This window comes from Simochromis diagramma, unplaced genomic scaffold (genome assembly GCF_900408965.1).
Source record: "Simochromis diagramma unplaced genomic scaffold, fSimDia1.1 OVJJ01000685.1, whole genome shotgun sequence".
NCBI classification, from domain to species: Eukaryota; Metazoa; Chordata; class Actinopteri; order Cichliformes; family Cichlidae; genus Simochromis; species Simochromis diagramma.
In genome coordinates this window covers 17,517,755-17,542,327 of record NW_024387477.1, presented here as the reverse complement: position 1 = coordinate 17,542,327, position 24,573 = coordinate 17,517,755, and the positions used below count along the sequence as shown (strand labels likewise).

Below are 24,573 nucleotides of genomic sequence, written 5' to 3'. Positions count from 1 at the left end.
TACCACTTAAAGAATCACAAAGTGAGCTTGTGGATGTCCTGCTGCCATTCGTGTTTTCATTGAGCACTTCAGTGCTTTGGTAAAATGCCTACCAAAAACAAACAAAACAACTGTCAGAAAATATCAAGACCTTTGCTAAAACAACTCGCTGTGTAAAACTTGCTGGTACCATGTTTGACCCTCTTTCTGATATGAGAACTGCCTTATTCTGCTGGAGACATTCATAAGAGAGTCTGCTCCATGTTAACATAGCATGACGATAACGTAATAGCATCACACAGTTGCTGCAGATTTTTTCAGTTGCACCACAACCCAAAGGTGCTTTCCTGGATTGCGATGGGGTGACTGTGGAGGCCTTTTTAGTACAGTGAACTAATTTTCATGTTAAGGACACCAGTTTGTGATGGTTTTATCTTTGTGACGTGGCGTGTTACCTTACTCAAAGTAGCCATCAGAAGATGGGTACAGTGTGGTTATAAAGGGATGGACATGGTCAGCAGCAGCACTCAGGCTGCGGTGTTGAAACAATGGATTGCCAGAAAATATCCCTCACACTAGTGCTGGGCGATATGACGATATGTATCGTGTGGACGATAGAAAAGTGTCTATCGTGCCATTTGTCTTCTATCGTTTCTATCGTTTCTAACCCAAATTTTATAAATTATTACATAAAATATATAATTAACCCTTTACAACCGGTCGGAGCAGGCAAACTCCGTTTTACCTAACTATTTTTAAATCCCTGTAGAACTGCAACCACGTAAGGTAGCGAAATAATTTTTTTTTGCATGTGAAACCGGAGTTGTACTTACATCTAATGCCATTAGCTTGCCCTAGGTCACGGTTTCCTTCCACATATAGCTTTGCAAACATTGCATAAGAAGCACTTGCAGCAACAAAAGCATAATATTCCAAACTTGCAGCAACAAAAGCATAATATTCCAGAAACACGCTTTGCCGATGTTCATAACACTTCCTACGTTGGCATATACGTCAGCGCGAACTATCGCACGTCCGCCATTACCTGCCCGAAACCGGGCATTTCCGCGAAAGGGCCTTATAAGCCTATGTTGGTGTTTTTAAAAGTCATGTTTGATTTTATGCTTTTCTGTATCGTTTCTGGGATGCTTAGAACTCAATTATAATTATAATATTTATTTTCATTTTTCCTGTAGTATATAAAAATTAGTGTATCTCAGAAATAAAACTATGAAGACACTCAAAATAAATTTCTCGTGGTTGGAAACTATTTTGTGCAACTTTTTTGTGTTTACAGTTTTGAGGGATAAGCCTCTTAAAATTTTTCTAACTAGAAATATATGTAAAACAAACAAAAAACAAAAACGATTTAAAATTTTTTGTAGTTTATTGCACTACAAATTTTTTGCAATTTATATAGTTACTATGGACTTAATGCATACATATTTTTAATATTTGGGCTATAACGGTTGTATTGATGTATGGAAACTTGAAATGCTCGTACAAATGGCACTACAGCATGTTAAACATAAAGATAAGCTCTGGCGGACTTGGTTCTATGGTAGGTCTTAAAGGGTTAAGTAGCCTGTGGCAAATATATTAGTGTTGTCTTCTCACTATACATGCTCTTAACTTTATGCAAGAGAAAATAAAGTATAAAAAAAATGATATTTTTTGCAAAGAAATTCCGTCTTGTGGTTTGCGACCTGGTGCTGCTGTACGTGCACCCGGATTTGCGACATACTTTACGGTAACTCACACCAAAGACTGCACCCTCGGCACTTGCTGTTTACAGACTGCGTACTTTCTAGATGACCACAGGTCAGGTGGTATATCGTGATATATATCGTTATCGTGATATAAAATAATTCATATCGTGATAAATATTTTTTCCATATCGCCCAGCACTACCTCACACCACTACAACACCGCCAGTCTGATACAAGGCAGGATAGATGATGTTTACACCAAATTCTGACCCTACTGTTGCCGCAGTAATCGAGAGTCACCAGTCCAGGCAGAGTTTTTTTTCCAGTCCTCCATTGTCCAATTGTGGTGAGTCTGTGTGAATTTTAGCTCTATATTGCTGTTCTTAGCTGACAGGAGTGGCACCTGCTGCAGTCTTCTGCTGCTGTAGCCCATCTGCTTCAAGGCTCAGTGTGTTGTGCGTTTAGAGATGCTCTTCTACGTACTTTGTTTATATCAAGTGGTTAAATATTCAAAATGCCATAAACAAAGACCTTTTGGATATTTTTTTCTTTCTCTGTAAAATCTAGAGATGGTGGTACAGGGAAATCCCAGTAGATCAGTGCATTTGTAATTCACCTTCAGCACCCAAGGTTAAACTTTGTGGCTATACCACAAAGAAGAGCATTCAATTATTAAAAATGTTTTCGTATTTCTTTATTAGACTGAGCACCAGCAGAAATCAAAAACTGGCTAGTCTCTATTAAGTCACTTAAGGAAAGAGATCTAAGCGGAGTTTTCTACTACAGGTGCCAAAAAAATGCATTTACCATAAAGGCAAAAAACCTCTACTAACCATGTATCATTGGCTTATAGGCTCCTATATTATCACAGTAGCTTCTGGACTACAGACATCTTAAATCTCTCAGAGCAAACACATTGTCCTGTGTTCCTGCTCCCCCCAAACTCTTAACCCAATTCAGGAATATTCTCTGCGTTATTGTGTGTCCATGCAGGGAGGTAGGCAGGTGTGTGTATGTCTGAGTGTGGGTTTGAATGAGAGACCCGTCGATTTCGTCCGCATATACTCTTACAGTGAGATGTGGGAGTGGGGGTCCATATATTAAAGTGATGACAGAGCTGTGTAGTTCCCCCATAAATAATACCACACACACACACACACTGTGCAAACACTACCTAGAGATGACACCCACTCAAGCAGCCCACACCAAGATCTCCTCATATGAAATATTGGAGCAGTAGTAGACTGGGAGCCTGAAGCAGATGGAGCAGACAGTCGAGACCCTGAAATCGCGCTCATTTCTTTTCCTGCTTTTTTTTTTTTGGTTTGTTGTTGTTGGCATCCAACACTGTTTCACCCTCTTTTTATTTTTCCTTTGATGAGCGTGTGTTGTGTCTGTCAGTAAATCACTCTGCACATCATTACTTTGCTCAGTTGGAAAACACACTCTTACACGTGTGACCGAAAACACACGTTGGATGCACTCTGATCATTTCAAAGCAATTAAATCACAAAATGGACCAGATTTCACTTCAGTCCACAACCAGCCATTAGTGGAAATTGAGTAAGGAGGGGAGAGTGGGGATAAGTGGGAACTAGTGTGGAGAAGAGTGGGGGTAATGAGGGATATTGTGGTGTTTCAGTGCCACTAGAGAAGTAATTGGCCTCTCTAAGTCTCCCTTGTGTATTCCCAAAAGGATGCAGGCCTTCTGTACTCCACAAACCCTACAGCTAATATATCTTCTCAAACCAAGAGATCTAACAAGAAGAAGAGAGTAATGATGAGGGCATGCTGGAGGTGAATCAACTCGTAGATCCCAATAAAAAGTGTCTTCACTGGATTTTGTTGGATCTAAATACACATTGTTGAAAGTAATGGAAAGTGTTTTACTGTTGGCTCAGAGGAAATCCCCAGTGGCACAGACTACACATACCTTTTTAGAGTGTCACTCCTTTCAAATGTATTGCTTTTCAGTTCAGTCAAGTGTAACTTAAATCATTTTTCTCAGCTTTTTGAGCAGTGTAGAAGGTGTAAGACTAATGGAGAGTACCAGAGACAAATGAGCACGGTTTAATAAGAAACTGATGTAAACAGGACGTACGAATTTGACAGATGTCCGGGATTAGAAGCATTCATGCATTGCATTGCATTGCTGCAGCAGTCTACGTGCCACAGGAGGCTGCGTAACTATTACTCTGTGACGAGTGATGTCACATGTTACCCTCTACTTTTTTTCCCCTTCGTGTTCTGAACTGTGAAGTAACAAATGAAACCAGAGGCTTTGTGAGACAGGAAAAATGTAGCAGTGGTTTAGACTAAATTCTGAAATCGTTAGGCTGACATGTAACACCTGTGATCACGCTGTTACTAAGCAGATTGCACATCACATTATAAAAACTGTGTGCACAAAGTTGTTCACTTGTACTGGTACGTTTACCGTTGCTCCTTCTGCTCCTCCGCATTAGTTTCTCTTAAGCCCCTCCTACTTCGTTCGACCATTATTTCTCTTTTGTTTACAATTTCCGTTTCCTTCCTAGGTTATCGTATCCGTTTGGGTTCAAGCACAGACAAAAAAGACACTGGACGCCTCCACGTCGACTTCGCACAGGCCAGAGACGACCTCTATGAGTGGGAATGTCGCCAGCGCATGTTAGCCAGAGAGGAGCGTCACAGACGCAAGATGGAAGAAGATCGCCTCCGGCCACCATCCCCTCCTCCCATCGTCCACTACTCTGAGCACGAGTGCGGTCAGCTGGGAGACAAGATCAAAGGTAGACATGGATGCTGGCAATCTGTGAAGCATGTACAATGAAAAGCATGCAGGATATGAGAGCACAAACATAAGAAACACAGATTGGCAGAAGAGAAGAACCTGTCGCATGTGTGGAAGAAAATCATTTGCTTCTGTCACATTGTTATTGAGAGAATACAAAAATAGGCCTCATGGTACTGTCTTTATTCATGCAATCCAAAAACTGACAAGGTAGATAATAAGTCATGACAGTGGTTGAGTACTGCGAGTGTGTGTGCTTGCAGGGATTTCCCAGAGCAGGACATTACAGGAACAGCCATAAACTGCAGCCGGTAAATCTGAGAAAGTAATTCTGATGTTCTAACAAATTTGCTTTCAAAAGACGTTACGAAACGGCTGTTAAACACAGTATATCAGTTTACTCTCCCCTCAGCAAATGCTTCTCTCTTATCTCGTCCTTTCTCTTCTACTCTCCTCTCCCTGCACTCTCCTCCCTGCTCGTCCTCTCCATTTTTTTCTTCTCAGCTCTTTCTCCCGTTCTCGGCTTTCTGTCGAGTTTCTGGCTGAATAAACTCGTTTCACTAATGAGCAGTGACACTTCCAGGTCTCAGTCACAGTTGCCTAATAACAAAATGGCTGTGACTTTGTGCCTCTCAACCATCTGCGTGAGTCTTTTTCAGCTCTCCCTTCTCCAGCCTTTGGTGCGAAGAACTCCAGCACTGTGCCGTTCTAGCCAAGGATTTGATTCTGATCACTTTGGGCTGCTGTTGTGAAAACTTTTATCCCAACTATTGCTTCAGATTTAGGTTTTCTTTCCAAAGGGGAAAGAGGATTTAGCCGTTTCTCCCAGGCAGTTGTATAACTCAGATCCTGCTTTTAATGACAAGACACCTATAGAGGAGGTTTTCACCAAGATCCCTATAAATGGGTGCTTGTCTCTGCCCTTAGCTGTTGTTGAAGTCCACAAAGTTGTTTGTTTCCAAATATATAACTGTGTCATAATTGTTTTTTCTTTCATCCAGAGGCACTTGCTTTTAATGTTTCCTTGCTCTTATTAACCCTGCTTTTATTTTGTATATGGTCAGTACAGGAGAACATGTTTTTAATATTACAATGTCCCTGCGTTTCACAGTTTATTATATGAAACATTTATTAGTGACCAGAAAGCAGAGCATATTTTCAGCCTTATGGGATTATAGGTGAGAAGTCTCTGCTTCATCATCATGCTTGGTGTTTGGTGCACTCCTCTCCTTTCGTGAGACTGTACAGGGTACAGCGCGTTTTTTCTTTTCCGTGTCAATCGTAACTCTTACTCTTTCTTGCCCAGATGACGGCAAATTTCCTGAAGCGGTTCGTGTGCTCCTGACCTGGCTTGAACGAGGCGAAGTTAACCGCAGAAACGCCAACAACTTCTACTCCATGATCCAGTCCTCCAACAGCCACATCCGCCGGCTGATGAGCGAGAAGAGTCAGCATGAAAAAGAGATGGAAGAAGCCAAAGACAAGTTCAAGACTGCTCTGGCTGGTATACTGGCTCAATGTGAGTTACTACAGTCTGTCTCTCACAAACACACACTTGCATATTTCAATATTTACACTGTATATACTGTAAGTAAGCTCCTTATTGTGCAATGCAGGAAGAGGATATGATGGCATGAGTCAAATCCTTTTTGGTTCAGTGTAAGTTTTAGGATAGCACACCCACATTGAATGTAAATAGTTTGTAAGCTAGGCAAAGGCACCAAGAATCCAAATCAAGCCTGCATTCTGGAGAACTGTAGTCCCACTAAAAAGTAAGTATGACATTGTTCACAGTCTCTCACATGATGCACAGACCGTGTGCTTGCACACAAATGTAACTACTGACCGACACACTGCGGATTTAAAGGTTAGGCTTAATAGTGTCATAGCTGCCCTCTTGTCTTGTACTAAATTGTTGTTGGGACCATGGCTTAAAGGTAAGTTTAATTTCTTTCCTAAGAATGAAAATGGTCTGTATTTATATAGCTCTTTATTAGTCCCGAAGGACCCCAAAGCGCTTCACACGATCACCCACCCATTCACACACACATTCACACACTGGTGATGGCAAGCTACATTGTAGCCACAGCCACCCTGGGGCGCACTGACAGAGGCGAGGCTGCCGGACACTGGCGCCACCGGGCCCTCTGACCACCACCAGTAGGCAACGGGTGAAGTGTCTTGCCCAAGGACACAACGACCGAGACTGTCGGAGCCGGGGCTCCAACCGGCAACCTTCCGATTACAAGGCGAACTCCCAACTCTTGAGCCACGATCGCCACGAAATGTTCCCTGTAAGGCTCCTGCTCCCTTTTTGTTGCATCTATGATACAAAATATTTCTTTAAAAAGTCAGAGGAATGAAAGGTTGATATTGTTGTTGGAAGAAAACACAGGAGTGGAATGTTAAGGTTGCCAGATGGACGTAGTAACATACTTTCTGCAAGAATACACTGGAGAGCAAGCATGTACAGGGAATGCTTTGCACACTGATGCTGATAAAAAGCCAAAGGCATAATAAAATGGAGAAACCCACCTTTGGCAGCTTCAGCTCTTCAGCTGCTGATTTACACTAAAGTCTGCAACACTTTGTCACCACATGCATGTTAAATACAACGTAACGTCATTAGAGACGGTCGCTAGTTTCGCAACTGTTTCATTTTTGTTCATTAGATAAATAATGCACATGGAAAACACAGATGGTGGGTATATAGTTCTTTGTATAAACCAGAAAGAGAGGCAGGCCTGTTTGTTGTTGTTGTTGTTGTTGTTGTTTTGTATTGGCCATTCTCAATTATTTCAGCCAAACATAAATTCTTAGCTTTTTCCTGATACTGTAACTCAGCCTGTGGGGGAGGCTTTATTTGTCATAACAGCTAAAGTCTGTCTGCTTTACTACTTGCCGTCCACAAATTGTAGTTTGTGAAGCTATATGTCACCTTACAGGATGTCTCTTATCCCAAATTTAACAAAAACATGTTCACTTAATCTTTAGTGGTGTCTATTGTTGCATACAGCCACATTGCATATGCCCAGGTTTTGAGATACTGGCTTCTGCTGCTACCTCACTAGATTTGAAGTTGTGTTACTTAAAGCCCTGAAAAAAACATAGACTCAAAAGCACATTGCTTCTCCAGAAACTCCAGATAATTGACAGTGAAGAGGTTGTATTTGACCGACTTTCTGCCGTGTCGAAGACGAGTAGTATACAAAATGTATAAATATTTCCATATATGCTCACAGGCCTGAAAGCCTGTCTGAACATGTGCCTCTCTTCTTTGCCCTGACCATCGATTGGATCCATCAAATTACAGGGTGCTGGGAAGATGATATTGATCCTTGAACTGTGCTATCTCTCACCACTCTGCAAACACACACACACCAACGCACACTTAACTGGAGGTCTTATTGGCTCCCCCTCTGCGTGAGTTAGGGCTTCTGAGACACACAGACCACCCATGACCACCTGCATGACAACAGACAGGTAGCTGGTGGTGGAAAAATCACTCAGTTGATGTACTGCACATAAGACAAAATCTGACACAGAATATATTTAGACCCAGAGCAGCTGTCCCCAACCACATCGCTTCCAGAGTAAATGGAGACCCTGAAGTTAAAGGTTCTGGCTTATTGCCTCGTGCTAATTAGGCACGATGACCCGAAAAAACTCAAAGTCCAGACTCGAGTCTCAACCCTTTAAACGACTTTGTAGTTACAGTCGTGTAAAAGGTTTTAGCAGCGGCATAGAGCTTATGGCATTTGCACAGGAAAAATAAATCAGGAACACTCTTACTTGAACAACTTGTTGTCCTTGGGCAAGGTTCTTGAGAGCCCACGTCTGCAGTGGAGCTGCATTGTGGTCAACGGTAGCATACTGAGAGTCGGCCTCGGTTATTTTTGGCAGCTGGCAGTTGCTGAGCAAAATGTCCCTCATTAAACAATAAGTCTGCAGCCATGCTCGCAGCTCTGAGACACTGTACTCCTTCCTTTCTTCAAGTCACATGTGAGGTACTATAATTTGTCTTTTTTAACTAGTATTAACTTCAGCATCCAAGATGTAATTATGACTGGAAAGCTGACATCTTTGGGGAAACCTGTGATATTCCCAACTGGCATTTAAAAGCACCTGAACTGACAGGAAAAAAGAAGATATGAGTAACTCCTCAGTCAGTGTCAAGATTGAATTCGGTATGTTCAAATTTGTTAGACATAGTGGTGTATTTGGCTAATCGTAAGCCACTCGGTTTAATTATACCATACCTGTTAAATGCAGATTACCCATTAATTTGCTTGCTTGTAGTAAGAAGCTGAGTGAAGTAGCTTCCCAAATATGTGCCTGGAAATATTTCAAGATGGCTACAGAACTACAAGATGTTCCTTCAGAAAATTTCAGGGGAGTTTATCCTCTGGGGTTCATGAATAACTGCCAAGTTTAGTGATCCAGTGGTTATGTTTGTGTCAGCCTGAACTAAAATAATCAATTTATGCTATAGAGCCGTGTTGGTAATTAAAGTCAAGAGTAGACATGTGCTAAAGAGCAACAGGCTTTGCTCTGCAGAAACCAGTTTGTCTCATATAATTCAAGCACGCTCTGCGGAAATTGTATAATTTATTGAACTTTTGCTTGTGGGAACTATCTGATCACTCTCCCATAGGATGATGCACTGGTATCAGCTGGTAAGTAGAACACACGCATGCATATACCACTGAACGAACACACACACACACACACACACACACACACACACACACACACACACACACACACACACACACACACAGTTCTTTACATCCCTAGTTGACTCCGCTTTTTCACTCCTCTGCTCCTTCCCAACTGTCCTCTCTCTCTTTCTCTCTTTCTCCCTCTCTCTCTCTGTCTTTGGGTGGTCACTGGTCCTTCCCTGCATCCTGCCACAGTTGAACAGATTGTGTCTGTATTCCAAGCTGCTTCCAAACAAAAGGCATGGGACCATTTCTCCAAAGCTCAGCGCAAGAATCTGGACATGTGGCGCAAACAAGCAGAGGTTGGTACATTTTGATTTAACTGTGTCAATCGCATCATTTATGGAACAATTAGTCATTATCCCACTTTGTTTTACGCCTTCTCAATGTAAAGCTCTTTAAAATGTTGTTTGATACCAAAGAGGTGATGGTAATAATAAAGAAATAATAGGAAAGGGCAGAGCCCTTGTAATAGTAAGTACTTTGACTGAAGCGAGGCTGCAGAGCAGGTGCCTTCTCAATCGAGCCGTTGCGAGATCCAGGCACAGACCTCTGCCCTTTCCTCCTCCACTCCTTCCTCCAGCCTTGCCTCCCCCATGAAGAGATACAAGGTGCTTGGTGAGTCTGTTTCTTCCACCCCTAAGTGTGTTCAAGAAGAAAGGTAAATCTGTACAAGCCTCCCCTGCCCTCTTCACCAATAAATTAGAAGATGTTGATTTTGGGGGGGGGCGTTTTTCGTTCTCTGAAGTAAATGATTGAGGGACATATATTGAGAGCTAAAAGCATATTCATTTTCAAGTCTAACAGCACTTTTGTCATCTGCTGTCTGCTTGCTATTTTCTCTCTCTGCCAAATGGAACATTAATTGACATGATGATGGGTTGTATGTAATGGAGGGTCTGGCATGTGTTGCAGTCCTGCGTCTAATGGACCATATTTGAGCATATCTGATTGGTAAGTTTCTTTGAACCATAGTATGAAAAACAACCATTTTAAGATGCAAGTTAAAGCCCAGTTAAGATGCTCATCAATAACAAAATAAGTCATAGCAGAAGCAGCAGTCAACTTGTGCAAAAAACTTCACATTGAAGGTAGGTGGTGGTGCAAATCAGAAATGTCGCTCCAATTATCAGATGTACTGCAGAATTATGAGCATGGAAATTGTGTTTATAATGGCTCATGTTAAGGCCTCTGAGTAAGAGAAAGCAGAATGATGCATATTTAATTGCACATGCTGCCATCAGGAAAGACCCTTTTGTTTTGTTGCCATTCCTCGCTCAGTCCTTAAGCAACACATAAAAATCATACTTTTGTACATATATAAAAACATACTCTTAGATATTGAAAGTTTTCAAATATCTTATGCTGTGAACAGTGTTTACATCAGGCCTTGGGGTTTTTTCTGTTCTTTTCTTGCCTTGCATACATTTGAGTGTACAGTATGACCCTAAATGTAAACAAAAGAGACCACGGTGGGTGGACACTGCTGCTAAATATGTCCTGATACAAGGAAACATCCCTGTTTGAAACATCCTTCGAAGTGTTTTCTCTTCAGGCTGTTTTACACTTACAATCGCTGAGAAGCGATTTAGACACTTCGTGACATTGTGTGCTTGTCTCAAAGTGAGCGATAAGTGAAGTAATTTCAACTCTAGCTGTTGGGTTAGCATAAACCCGAGTTGAGTCTTTATCTCTGGCTGTTAGGGCTCAGGGCCTGAGGAAAAGTAATCGTAACTAGCGAGGTCACATGCAACCGGTAGGCGTCTTCAAGTATAGATTATCCTAATAAATCACTCGGTGCCCTTACTCCCTGTACATTCAAAGACTGTGAAGTGTTTTAGTATCTGTCAGCTCATTGCTTTGCATCAGTCTTGCACTTGAGCTTAACCTGCAGCAGGCAGAAAAAAAAAACTCTTCTAAAATGTATTAAATAAATAGGGAACAATTACTCACGTTAGGTATAGAAAAAAATCAACCTCTAAGGAGGCAATGCTCCTTTATGCTTCACTGAATGCTTACAATTCCAAAAAGTGCACTTGCATTTCATGATTGCTTACAAGAAACACATCCACGCCTATATTGCTGGGTTGGTACAGTGCACTCAGCTGCGTGAGCCGGAAGCTGTTACCTTTAGTTATATATGGACGTGTAACAAGAAGTGTGAAAGGCGACTACACATTGTGTGTGAAGGTCAGAGAACCAAAACAATGGGTTTAAAAAGTCAAAAACTGCATGTGGCTGTAGAGGTGGATGCTTCGGCTTGTGCCATTAAAGCTGATCATTTCTTTACATTACTATCAAATAATGGTTTTATTTTGTTCATACCTATCTGTCTTAGAGGCTGTAGTGCTTGCAGCCACTGTCCAGTGTATAGAGAATAGGTAAGTAAGTGTGTTTGTTTGGGGACAGTTTAACATCAGAGACAGCCAGTATCACTCTGTGGCCTAAAGGCGAATAATAGAGCAACGGGCGGCGCTGTTGAGGAGCTGCAGCTCACAGGCAGAATCAGACAACAGCTGTCTCTCTGGTTTTATGTGGTGTGTTTGTGTATATGCAGTGGATGTGTGCTTGTGCACAGAGGGTTGTTTCTCCACGTGTGCTTGTGTGTTTCGAGTACCTGTTTGACCTGTGCCACGGGCTCAGGCTGATAACATCAGCTGACAGATGGTTTTAAATGTATTTACTCTTGGGCGGCTTTTTTGCTCCCTCCCTTAGAAATTGTTATTTCATTGATTTTGCACTTTTTATCTACTGATGGTGTTTGTAAACACAGCACTCCCCATATGTGTCTTTCTGTATTCATTTCAGTAAATACTTGTTTTCATGTTTCACTGTCTTTATTTCATTGATTGCCTAAGAGACACCCTGTTGATAATGTGTCCTTGTCCGTGTAGTTGTGTGTAATACATGAAGAGAATATCATGCTTTGAAAAAACTCCTTTGAAAGACACTAGAGGCTCATGGAGGCTTGTTAAGTGACGGCTTGTATGTTTTGCTTTTGTTCTAAAGCATAAATCATATATTTAATGATTTAACCCTTGTGTTGTCCTCGGGTCAGAAATGACCCCTAGGTGGATGGCAAACAAGTGTATGGGAATCCCGAGGACAACACAAATGAATGGAGGTCAAAGTTTAAATCACTTTTGATCGCTAAATGCTGTAAATGAGTGAAGTCGCAGGAGAGAGGAGTATCATGGTGAGATGATATTGATCGATGCCTTTGGCTTTAAATCGGCTGCCTCAAAGTTCAACCGTTAAGCTGCAACAAAGGTTGAGCTCTATAGATGATTGTGCAGCTGTTATATTAACAACTGCTTTTATTATATTCATTAATATGTGTTGCATACATGTGTGAATCAAGTCCTCACCCCTTTTGCAGCACAAGCTAAAATATTAGGCCTGTCAGAGCATGTAATCGTGTATCTAATGCATCGTACATCTAAATTAGCTGTGCATTATAATTCTTTCGAGATGTATATTTTACACTAAAATGCAAGCATGTTACACAAAGGTCCAGACACAGACCAAACAATGAAGATGTGGTGAGAGATTTTGACTTTCTCTCAGCACAAACCTGGAAGGTTTTGTCTCAATTACAGCCACTCCATTTCAGTGGTATGACCTTAATCTTTAAACCATTTTGAAACCTGCTTCTGGTTACTGGTCTCCAGATGGATGTAGTCATTAGCGATTCTGTCTGTGAGGGTGAAATGAAATGGAGAAGATTGGTATTTTACAGTTACTGCTGGTGTTTCCAGATGTGCCCTCAATTAGAATAAAACATGGGCATAAAACCAGCAGCAGGCGCAATGTGCACCGAGGCACTTGTCATGGTTTGTTGTTGTGAATCAGTGTGTAGTGAAATTGAGGCGCTTTGATTTCATTGACAGATGGTAGAGTTGCATTTGTATGGCTGCTTAATGTGTACTGTTTTTCTCCAAGTACAAAACGGTGAGGTCTCATTGTATATGTGCTACCATATACCCCATTTCCGAGCCATAGAAGGAACTGAGCCCTAGCTCTGATATCATCCTTTTTATCTCTCTGCAGCTGCACTCCTTTGTTCTGTACCAATATGTTAAAAGTTTTCCTTTGCAGCTCAGTTTTCCTTTAGCGTCAACTTTGAAGGAGTTTACTGATCAGCACCTGCTAAAATGTGCATCACTCTGGAGTCTTTGCAGTTTTGACCCGTCGCTCTTTTCACTGTGTTTTGCAGGAGATTAGAAACATGCACAACGAGCAGCTGATGGGCATCAGACGAGAGGAGGAGATGGAGATGTCTGATGATGATATGGAGGATGCCCCTGACAGCAAGGACTCTGAGGACTCAGGTATGCATATGCATCCACAGTTCAGCACTTCTGTCATCTTGACAGGAAGTACACTGATCACGATTTCCAAAGGATCAGCACAGAGACTGTTAAATAACTGAGGGAGACAGCTCTGTTTGACTGAAACGACAGTAATCATCCCCCAAGCACCTGACATCCCTGCATGAATAAAAAACACATTCAGACTACATCAAGTTGCTGACAATATGCACGCTAGCCTGAGTTGATGTTGAACATAAGTGCTGAATGTCATTCACCTCAGTCCACCCCAGTGAATGTACACATAGGAGCATGTACATGTGCCAATCTGTCCACATCTGCCAGCTGCCATCTAATTTCAGATTGGGGTATCACTGAAGTGCCATAATCTTCTGTTGCTCCCTCAAAGGAGACTCTTTGTGTTTGCTGAAGCAACAAAAGTTAATGATGCTGCTAATCCCTCAAACCCCATAACAATAACCCAATAATTCTATAGTAGTCATTGGTGCAACATGCAGGGAACCACATGTGAGGCCTCTTCATCCCATGTTCTGTGCCTCTTTCATGTCTCAGATGTGTGGTTTCTTCTTGGCTGTTAATCAGCCTGATCTCTGCCTTTTGCTAATATGACAGCATCTCTAATTAGCATGCAAATGTATGTAAATGCACTCGTCACTTCAGCCCCTTCTCTTTTGCAACCTTGCTGTTTAGCTATCATTAATTAGCATTGCTTTCAAAGACCTGTCATTTCGCTCAATGCTGCAGGATTGGCTGAGGTGGCAGGTGTTAATGTGACACTTTTTCATATTTGTGTTAACAGGCTGAGTGTTGCACCCCCCCCACACACACACTCACTAACCTTTAAGCAAACGGGCATGTTTACACGTCAACCATCCCGGCTAAAAACACCTGTGTTATGACTGCAGTCTCTTAAAAAGGGAATCGATGCTCCGCATCTGACTCATGTACAGAATAGAAGGCAAAAGAGCCGCTTCTGTGCATGACTGTACACCCGAAGGTGTATGCCTACGTGCACACTCGCAGATATCTGCAGGTCGATAGCTTTGCCTGTTACGTAACAGAATCTGGCCAAGCAGTTGACATCTCCTCACACCAAGCTGATGAGGCTCTCAGATCAATACACTTCTCACCTCAAACCTTCATTTTGCTGGTTGGAAAGAGCACACACAAACCCAGCATGGACACACACACACACACACGCCCAGCAAGAGTTCATTAACACTGCCAATGGTCCTCCATGATAGACTGCAGGCAGCACTCGTGAACACCCACACAAAACCTAACAAGACATGCTTTCATGCACACACTCACTCACACAGGATGGGGCTTATCTCCCCAGTCCAGTCAGTGTGTTGCAGTTTCCCAAAGAGCTTCTGCTCAAGGCTTGCAGTAGGAGAGCAGAACCGATATAGTAGTGGACATCTTTGGAGCTAAGCAGATCTCATGGAATAATACCTCCTCCCAATCTACTCCTTTACTCAGTAGGTCAGGTCAAATGTCCAGATGAGAGCTACTGGCTAGAACACTCTGGTATTATTACAGCTTTGAGTACATTAATATATACTACATATATACATATATATAATATATACTGTTTGATCCCTGGACATGGTATATAGAAGTGACAGTGCTGCACCAACTTGACAGCATTGTACTGTTGGACTTTGGGCCCTTTTGTGTTAGAATGCTTGAAAAGTAGCTAAATATCATTTACATTTGGTTACCCAGTCTGCTTTCTAAAGGGGACCTACAATGCTTGTTTGCTTAACTACCCTTTCTGCTTTGGTTTAAGGGGGATGGGGGGAGGCCCCTTTTTCAGCTGACATAAGGGTATATCCTGGACAGATCAGCAGTTTAGAATCACCAATTAGCTTTACACACACATCTTTGGACTACTGGAGGGAACCAGAGTGCCTGGAGAAAACTTACACAGACACAATGAGAGCATTCAAACACCACAAAGCGAGCCGCAGCTTACAGCAACCTTTTCTCCTGTGGGGACACTAACCACCTCTGCCTTATGCTCATTTCCAAAGTCTTGTTTTCATTCGTGGACTCTAAAATTGTAGCTTTGCATCAGTAACAGTTTTGTAAAATCTGTATTTGTCTTATACTGTGGATTAGTGCAAACCCCTCAGCTTGGTCCAGCCAGTCACTGGTCTAAAACAAGCTGCTTTCGTTCCCTTCCTCTTTCCTTTCCCAGCGTTTCTTTGATTTGCTACCCCTACTAAAAGCGTTTGAACAGGAGTTGTTGGGGCCGTCTTTCACAGCTAGTGCTGTTGGCCTGGTGTGGCCATATCAGTTTATCCAGTGTCATTGACATTTTACAGAGCCCAGAGTAGAAAATATGCCTCAAAGTAAACATTTAGAGCAGCCTGAGCTTTTGGCTCACAGGGATAACTTTCATATATATTGACCTCAGTGTTTGAAAGTTCTGCAGTGCTTAGTGTAAGCATGCACTACACAGAAAATAAGGAAAAGCATTATGGGTAGAAATGTAAAGTTTTCTCCAAGCTTTCCTCCCTGGGTCAGCTATAAAATTTCATATAGTGAACTTGTTCATCAGTCTGGATTTACTCAAAATGTGATGTGAGTTGTTTTTTCTTTTTAATATCTTGCCAAGCCGCTGTCATTCAAGTTATGAAAGGGAAGGAGCCTCTGGTCCCAATTTCAAAATGTCTTTGAATGATATCCTCACTGTTAACCTGGAGACACAGCACTTTCTCAGTTGATCAAACATCGTATGTATTTTTTTTTGCTATAAGCGGGGATTAAATTGGGATTTGTATGAGGTTCATAAGTGTAACTTATAACTGTGACTGGCAGAAAAATATTTCTGCATACGAAAGGTCCATATTGAAGTAGAAAAAGTTGAAGCATCAAACTTTAAAGATGGGAATTAATAATCATGGTCCAGCCTTTCTGATAATTACATCAAAAGGAAAATTCTTTATAGACATTATAAGTGATGTTTCACTGCTTTCAGTACTTTGTATTGAACCGTGTGCAGATGTAAGCTAACCCTGCTAGCAGTGGAACTTATTGGCTAGCTTATTGTAGCAACTGGCTAACTGAAATAGACTTTCACAGCGGTTTACTTTCATGAAAGGAAACTACAATAAGCTTCTGTGTCACTTTTCTCCTGGCATCTATTTTATCTGAATGAAAAAACAGACAAACCCACTGGGAGACCACACTTCATGCACACTACATTATTCAGTTCACTGTTAAACCCAATGGTTTGTTTGAAAATGTATTTTAGTCCTTGGCTGAATTATTAAGATAAAGAATTACATACGTTGTTAAAGATAGATCTGTGAGGCTGGGTGTCGCCTGATGGCAGTGAAAAGTAAATGTGCCTGAGCTGAAGTCCAGGATATAGCAGTGAGTTGTTGCCAGCCGTGATACTCTAGCTGGCATGATTTTCATCTTGTGAATCTGTATGTGTCTGTGTGCAGACGTGGCAAAATGTTTCTCTGGCAAAGCCTGCACCAAAGGGCGTGTCTGCCTCTGGATTTTAGCAGATCTGAAACTTTCCAGGTGTTCAGTTTAGATCAAAAAGAAGCCACATCTCAAAAATCGACTTGTGAACACAAAGTACTGTTTTGATGATATATTTATTACTAAATTAGTTTTTTACCAATTATATATCAGAAACATAACACGTCGCAGGTAACACGATCCCATCACTACACATTCTTTAGCTTTTTCTTCAACTTTATTTCTGAGATATCAGTTTTTGACCATTATTTCTGACCTTGATGGCTGCCTTTGTGCCTCAGCCATTATTGTTGGGTAGCTGAAGCCAGTCAGAGGTGCAAATCAAAGTGGTTGCAAACAGAAAATGCTTCATTATATTATCAGGAATATGGTATGTAAATTTCATGCCTATTCAAGTGAAAGAAATCCTCCAACTGCGAATAAAATAACAGTGGGTAAAATAATGGGATGTAAACCAAGCTTTCTGGAGCTTTGATGTCAGCTGCTTTGTAGATAAATACCATCTTTTTCTGTCATGCTCTGTCCTAACTCTTTTGTTATCAGTGCTCTAATAGTCACCTCCTGCTGTTGCCTCTGTGAATGAGGAGTGATGCAATCATGACTGCACATGTCACTGTCAGAGGTGCAACCTTTACTATCTTGTTTGTGTTTTAATATATACGTCTTCAGAGGACAAACAGCTCGGGGAAAACTCAAGAGCACCGTATCAGGAGTGACACAGTAAAACTGAGCCTTATCTCAACTGGAATTTGTATTGTTAGGGGTGTTAAATGAATACATGGAATGACCGGTGGCAATCCATGATAACCAGAATATTTAATTTTCTCTGTTTATTATGTAGGAGTTTCCCAAGCAGAGGCATTAAAGGAGGAGAACGACTCCCTACGCTGCCAGCTGGACGCCTACAGGAACGAGGTGGAGCTGCTAAAACAAGAACAAGGCAAAAATCAGCCAATTAGGAGCGAGGAGGACAACACTCACTCACAGCAGCTCAGCTTCCTGCAGCAGGCTCTGCAAGGCATGCAGAAGGTGATGCTTATTGTCTACACAGAAGCATACAGAGACAGCATCTTCCAGCCTTCTGTCCAACAGTGGGTTTAATCTCCTATTGGTTCCTGTCGGCACTGGGTACTTTGTACCAACAAGGTCGCTCAGGTTAACTCGTTGAATTTTCTATGCAAGCCGAAACCTTCGCTGTCATTTATCCATGACCCAGCACTTTAAATGGTAGCTAAGTGCTATTTGGGAGCACGTAGAGAGGCGCAGTTGTCTGGAGCATCTGTGAAGAGCAGCTGAAAAATATTTTTACAGGAACACTTGTTCACTGTCAGAACGGGTTTTATTTGGAACTGGAGAGCTATGTGCTGCGATTCAAACAGCATGTTCTTGGAACGAACCCAAGCCTATTAAAACCATTTCAGACCATTTAATCAAAAAAAGATATTGAAAAAACATTATTAGGATTTTAATGACATGAACTAGGTTTCAAGCTAAAAGTTGCTGAATAACTTTTTACATTTCCTACTTTGAAAAGAGCCCGTCTAAGTGTTTTAAAACATTTGGGCATCTTTCTTTGCCTTTAGACAATAATGCTGATGGCAAAAGACCCAAACAGGCAAAAAAAGACCTCAACCCCAAGGTCAAGGAGTGAGGTCAAATTTTCTGAAAGATAGGAGGCTGAGGTGGTCAGTAATGTCACAAAGCATGTACAGACAATTTTAGAGGTTCAAGTCTACAAAGTTTAGTTAATAGGCTCCTAAAACTCCAAAAATAATTTGACTTCATGCATCCTCACATGCAGCATTATCTTTTCATGCACCTCTGGACCCATTTTCGTTCAGCTCATGTTTTACATCCCTACACAGAAGTGTTTTTTCTGGTCCCCTTGCACTTGTGCCTCCACAGTGCCTGCAGAGTTTCCACCTGGTTTCAGATTGTGGAAAATTGCAGTCAGAACAGTCTGGGGACAAAGTGAAGGTGCAAAGTGACCCAGATCCCCTGGATCACCCTCCTGACCCTACACGCCTACATGCTGGGTCACAGCTGAGGACACAGCTCTCATCACCGCTGCTGATCCTCTACAAGGAATTGGCTTTAGTATTTTTTTATGTTTTGGGGGGGAAAGCAGCCACACTGAAAGCTGTCCAAAAGTAAAGAAGATAATCTTTAAGACTATATTGGCTAAGTCATTTAAAGTTTTTATTATTTGTATGGGTTACTTTTGGAGCCTTTTATTCTTGACCTTGAAAACAGCAGATCAGCAAACAGTTTTATAAGGTCTGTTGAGTCGTTCTGCAGCAAAATGGGGAAACAAGGACATGCGTAAGTTCAATTAACTCTAATTCTGTTTCAGCATTGTGAACCGGATCTGCTGATTAAGATCAAAACGATCACTGAAATATTATCTTAACTACTAGATCTTTACCTGACAGCTTAATAATCTTTCTAAATTTGAAATGAGCAGCCACAGGATGTCAGAAATCCTTAAATCTGCCTTTACAATGCTGAAGTTTGACTCACTCTGGGTGTCTCAGGTAATGGAAATTATGATCAATTCATGTTTAGAAGAAGAAAAATCCATTAAACCCCCGCTGCTCATTTCTGCTCACGGAGAGTAATTACCTTTCCAACTTGCATATCCCGTGGTGTGTTTATGAAAAGATTAGGTGAATGGATTAAATGAACTGGAAGGCGCTGCAATGGGATACCTCTCCTTTGTCAGCGTCCACACGTTGTATTGCAGTCAACAAAAATATCAGCACATACTGACAACCTTGTCTCGTATTCTTGTGAATTATAGTGTAACAGACAAAAAGCACTGAGTGATTAGGAGTGCAGGCGAAAACTTCCAGCTGCAAAGACCCCCCTCCAACAAGCGTACCGCCTTTGTGTTGAAATGAACACAGAAGGTGGATCTTTTTATCTGTGTTCAGGAAGAAACGTCAGACAAATTGGACACAAATCTAGGTGTTAGCCTTCAAAGCTTTCTCAAAACTGGTTCTTCTGGTACTCAAAGCAAGCATGAAACCCAAATGAGCGTTCCGATTAACATCCCTATTAAGAGTTTTTCTTCTATTTTCATGCATATTCATTTTTGACTGAGAGATCTGCAAAATGATTCCTCTTGGACACATGCACGAGAGCAGAATTTTTCTTTCTGTAAAAATGTTTATTAATCATATAATTCACATCCATATCTAATTGCCTTTTTGTATTGAGCTGAAGTTCCAATTACCAGTATGGGGATTAGATGCTAAATATTAATGAACAAATGGCGTATTGTTCCTCTGCTTTCAGAGCAGGTTGATTATGAGGTTAGCATTGTCACGGTTAGTTAGCTCACAAAGGCATTAGTGGCTTAATGTGCTCGCTTTTTTGTTTTTACAGCAACTGTTAAAAATGAGGGAAGAATTAAAACAGCGGGAGGCCGAGCTGGAGAAGAGTTTGGAGGAAAAACAACAGCTGAAGAATCAAGTGCAGACCCTGAAGGAAGGTCTCCAGAACCTGCAAAACGCACACGTCATGCAGGTAGGTGACAGACATGCACGCTTTCACTGGGAACATGTGAGCGTTGCCATTCTGCGTTTCATAGGAGAGTGAGTTTATTTGTTCGAACAGTTATTATTCTGCACTTTAATGGGAAAGAAATTAGTCCGAGGCCTTCAAGAAGTTTCAGTGCACAAAAGAAATTAAAGATGTAAATCATAAATAAATAAACAGCGAGGAATGGGAATGCTGCAGTAAGTAGTTTGGGGTTGAGAAAATCACTTTGAACTAGTTTAAAGCTCTTCTAAACTCATCAGGATCCCAAAATGGCCACACTGGGTGGAAAAACCAGTGTGCTTGACTGCAAACAAACCATTCAATGGTGGCTGAACCATATAAATATCAAACTATACATGAGAACCTTTGTGCTCACAGTTACATGTATAAAGTATTTAATATCACAAGTCTGAAAAAAGAAATTGATGCACTTCAGCATGAATCGTGGCTCAAGAGTTGGCAGTTTGTCTTGTAATTGGAAGGTTGCCGGTTCGAGCCCCGGCTTGGACAGTCTCGATCGTTGTGTCCTTGGGCAAGACACTTCACCCGTTGCCTACTGGTGGTGGTCAGAGGGCCCGGTGGCGCCAGTGTCCGGCAGCCTCGCCTCTGTCAGTGCGCCCCAGGGCGGCTGTGGCTACAATGTAGCTGCCATCACCAGTGTGTGAATGTGTGGATGACTGGATGTGTGAAGTGCTTTGGGGTCCTTAGGGACCAAGTAAAGCGCTATACAAATGCAGGCTATTTACCATTAGCATGAATGGGGTCTTCAAAATATCAAAACTGGAAAAAAGGACAGACTGCAATGAGATTTCTGACTTTTACTGGAGGTTTCGTTCTCATTTTCCTCCCTGGAGTGTTTATTCATTTTTTAAACCACAGTATAATCAAGTTTTTGATTTGTAATTTTACTCCAAAAAATATTAATGTTGCAGCTTTCATGTTGTAAGTAGTTCAGTAAAATGACATTTATGAATTCCCTCTGTTTATGTAATAGTAATGTGCCCTACTAAAAAGCAAAAGAACATTTGAACTAATACCCATTTAAAGGCCTGTGTGTCATTTGTGTATTCAAACATTTTTCAGTTTCCGCAGGCATCCATAGAAACAAACTGAGCTAGTAAACTATAGCTGCACCATATCTTCCAGGTAGTTCCATTTTCAGCTGCTTTCAGCTCTGATCACTTGAGTTGTTGACTGAAAATCAAAGTATAATAAAATAATAATCAAAAAATGAAAGAACTTCTCTCTTTTACCTTCTCTTAAGTGATGTTTGGTTGGATGGATGCTTGTAAATGGTAACGGACTGAATGTAATTGTTCTCCATCTTCAAATCATTTCATCCAAATGGCAGCTTGTTGCTGTAGCTGACTGTAGAGCAGAAATATGACCGTCGACGTTAATTGCAAAACTAACTGGTGAGTTTCAGCCTCTGTTTTGTTTATTCGGTTGCACCATCTCTGCTTGTGCTTTGACTGTGCTGGCTACATCAAACGTTTGAAAAAAATTCAGTCCACAGCAAAGCTTGACCTAGATCACAACCTGGTATTCACTTAGTCTTTCTTTACAAATTTTCATTTTGTTTTGGGGCCGAACTCAGACCTGCACAAGAAACTGAAATCTGTACAGCTGTGCACAAAAACTTCATAGAGGAAGGTGCACACGAGTCACAAGCCTGACCCGCTGTGGCCAGTGCCACTTTGAAGGTCACCACCTTGTTCACTTCTGAACTACTTTCAAGTGGGAATGCTATTTTTGGCTTTCTCATAGGAAGTGCTTCTTATGCATTCTTCCTCTTTAACGTGTCAAAATGGGAATGTTTCAGCTTTATTTTCATTTTCGGGATCTAGATGAAGGGAGGCAGATTTGACAATCTAGTGATCCGGGTTGTGAGTGAAGATTGTGTTTGCGCAGCCAACAAACTCCTCTGTTTTCACTGCGCGCTGTGAACCAGCACACAGTGGCACTTCCAGTTTTCTCAGCTGAAACTTCTCTGTCAGACGCCTCAGGACAGTACAGTAAAAGTCCACATTAACAGTCTCACCCTGGGGAACCAACTCACGATGCACAACCCAGTGGGGGGAAAAATGGGATTTGTCTGAGTGTTTTCTCACCTGAAGCGCCGCCTTAAGCCTTGGAAAGTTTGGACTCCACCGTGAATTCATATAGTATACAGTTTAAGTGATCAGAACAAGGCTTACAGAGACAATCTGTAGTAGATGGTTTCTGCACATGGTCAAGAAGATGACCTATGAGAAAATGACACGAGCTAAATGTAAATCAAACGAGGCTTTAGATTTTCATGTACCCATTCCTAGAGTTTTTAATTCAGACCTTATTCAGTGTTTAAGCTGGACTACACAGAAGACTGGGCTGTGGTGCCTCTAAAGCACCCCTCCCTTGGTCAGCCCGAGTCTCATCTTTGAGTGGGTGACAGCACACTGGACCAGAATGTAGCGTTATTCCACCAAAAACAGCGATCGCTCGTAGCAAGGCTTGTTTTTCTTTTAAATAACTCCCTTAAGGCCAACTTTCCGCACGCACCCTCAACAGCATCCTGCCCAGTCGGGTACATTTAATCAGTCTCCACAGGCTCATCAATCATTATCTCTACATCCTTACTATCATAAAATGAAAACCTGCCCTTGCTGCCTCATTATAACAGTGCTGAGTATTTCAAGGCCCTTATCATTATCCAAGTAACATACCTAGGTGTAAACAGAGTTTTTAAAAGCTCTCTGCAGAACATCCATGCCAGCAAAAAGATTACTGCCAAAATAAATACCTTCAGCCTTCAGGTTGTAACCTGTTTGTCTAACAGTAAGGCAGCGCCAGCAGCAACTCCCATCTCACCGTGCCCTCGTCTGCACCAGATAATGCAGTTTTTAAGGGTTTTTCTCTTCTGTGAGGCAGGCTGCCTAACCATCTGAACTGTATGTTCTCACAACGCCCGCATGACAAAAATACCAAAGAAATTAATTCACTTTTTTAACTAGAAACACATTGAGCACAGTTGACCAAACTCAAATGGTTTCTTCCCTTTTCTGCAGCTGCGATTTTATGTCACGCCGACCACCAGCCTTACCCAGTCATGCGCTCTCAGTCCTGAACATTTTGTCCTTTGTGTCATGCATCTGCACCGGCATCACACAAAGCAGTGTTTTTTTCTCTCAGAGAGGCTGTAACTAACAGATCGCAGCGATGTCAGAGTATGGTCACCAGATTGGGGGATATTACCTGCCAGATAGGAGCCACGTGGCCACACCTGCTGCTTTATTAATCTACGTTGGTGTTTTTGGGAAAAGACTGCTAGTAACAAAGTGCCTAAAGATGCAATTTCAAATTGATTCTTTGCTCAGTCGTCTGTGTTGACATAACACTGGCTCATCCCTTGAGTTAGGTGCCTTTGTAATGCTTGAGTGATTCATAGGTCAATGTTAAGTGGTTCCGCAAACAAACAAAAGCATTCCTCTGAAAGCAGTCGGGTACAAGGACTGGAATGAAAATGAGTGAAACCTTTGAAAGACCTTCAGAAAGCCTTAAGAACTATTGCTCAAAACCACTTAAAAATAAAGTCTGGCTCCTTGGAAGCAAAATACAAAGAAGTGAGGAGTCCAGCGCTGTCTGTAGGGCTGAACAATGAATCTAATTTTCATTTCAGTTACATTTCAATTCAGTTTAAGCTCGCAGTGATGAGTAAAACAAGGTGATTTAGATAAAACGACTACTGTGCCACTCTTAAAATGACTCTCTTTAGTAAATTTAGTATTTTTCCGAACTGAGTAATTGTGGTAAATGGTCATCTGAATGTTGATCACGATAAAAGGATTTTTGCCACCATCGAGCAACCCTGCCTACCCCAAAAAAACACATTAGTTAAATGTGCTTCTTCCACTGAGACACATTTTTCCATTTAATATTGATTCGTGTCAAGCTGTATTACTACACTCTTCCACTGACAGACGCACAATCCTCAATCTTATAAACAATTTCAGTTTTCATGGGTCATTTTTCTCTGC

General features: G+C 41.6%; 1 protein-coding gene across 13 annotated transcripts in view; it reads left to right on the top strand.

Annotated features, from left to right (window-relative positions):
* enox2 (ecto-NOX disulfide-thiol exchanger 2) overlaps nt 1-24,573 on the top strand; it is a 179,420-nt gene that overhangs the window by 145,106 nt on the left and 9,741 nt on the right. For all 13 annotated transcript variants that reach the window (XR_005693870.1, XR_005693871.1, XR_005693869.1 and 10 more), the window contains 6 exons: nt 4,226-4,459; nt 5,768-5,980; nt 9,378-9,484; nt 13,399-13,513; nt 17,856-18,043; nt 20,402-20,542. Coding sequence is in view for 10 of the 13 variants with exons in the window: in XM_040016340.1 (XP_039872274.1) it covers nt 4,226-4,459; nt 5,768-5,980; nt 9,378-9,484; nt 13,399-13,513; nt 17,856-18,043; nt 20,402-20,542 (998 nt within the window). In the remaining 3 variants the exon portion in view is untranslated. The remainder of the gene's footprint in view (nt 1-4,225; nt 4,460-5,767; nt 5,981-9,377; nt 9,485-13,398; nt 13,514-17,855; nt 18,044-20,401; nt 20,543-24,573) is intronic.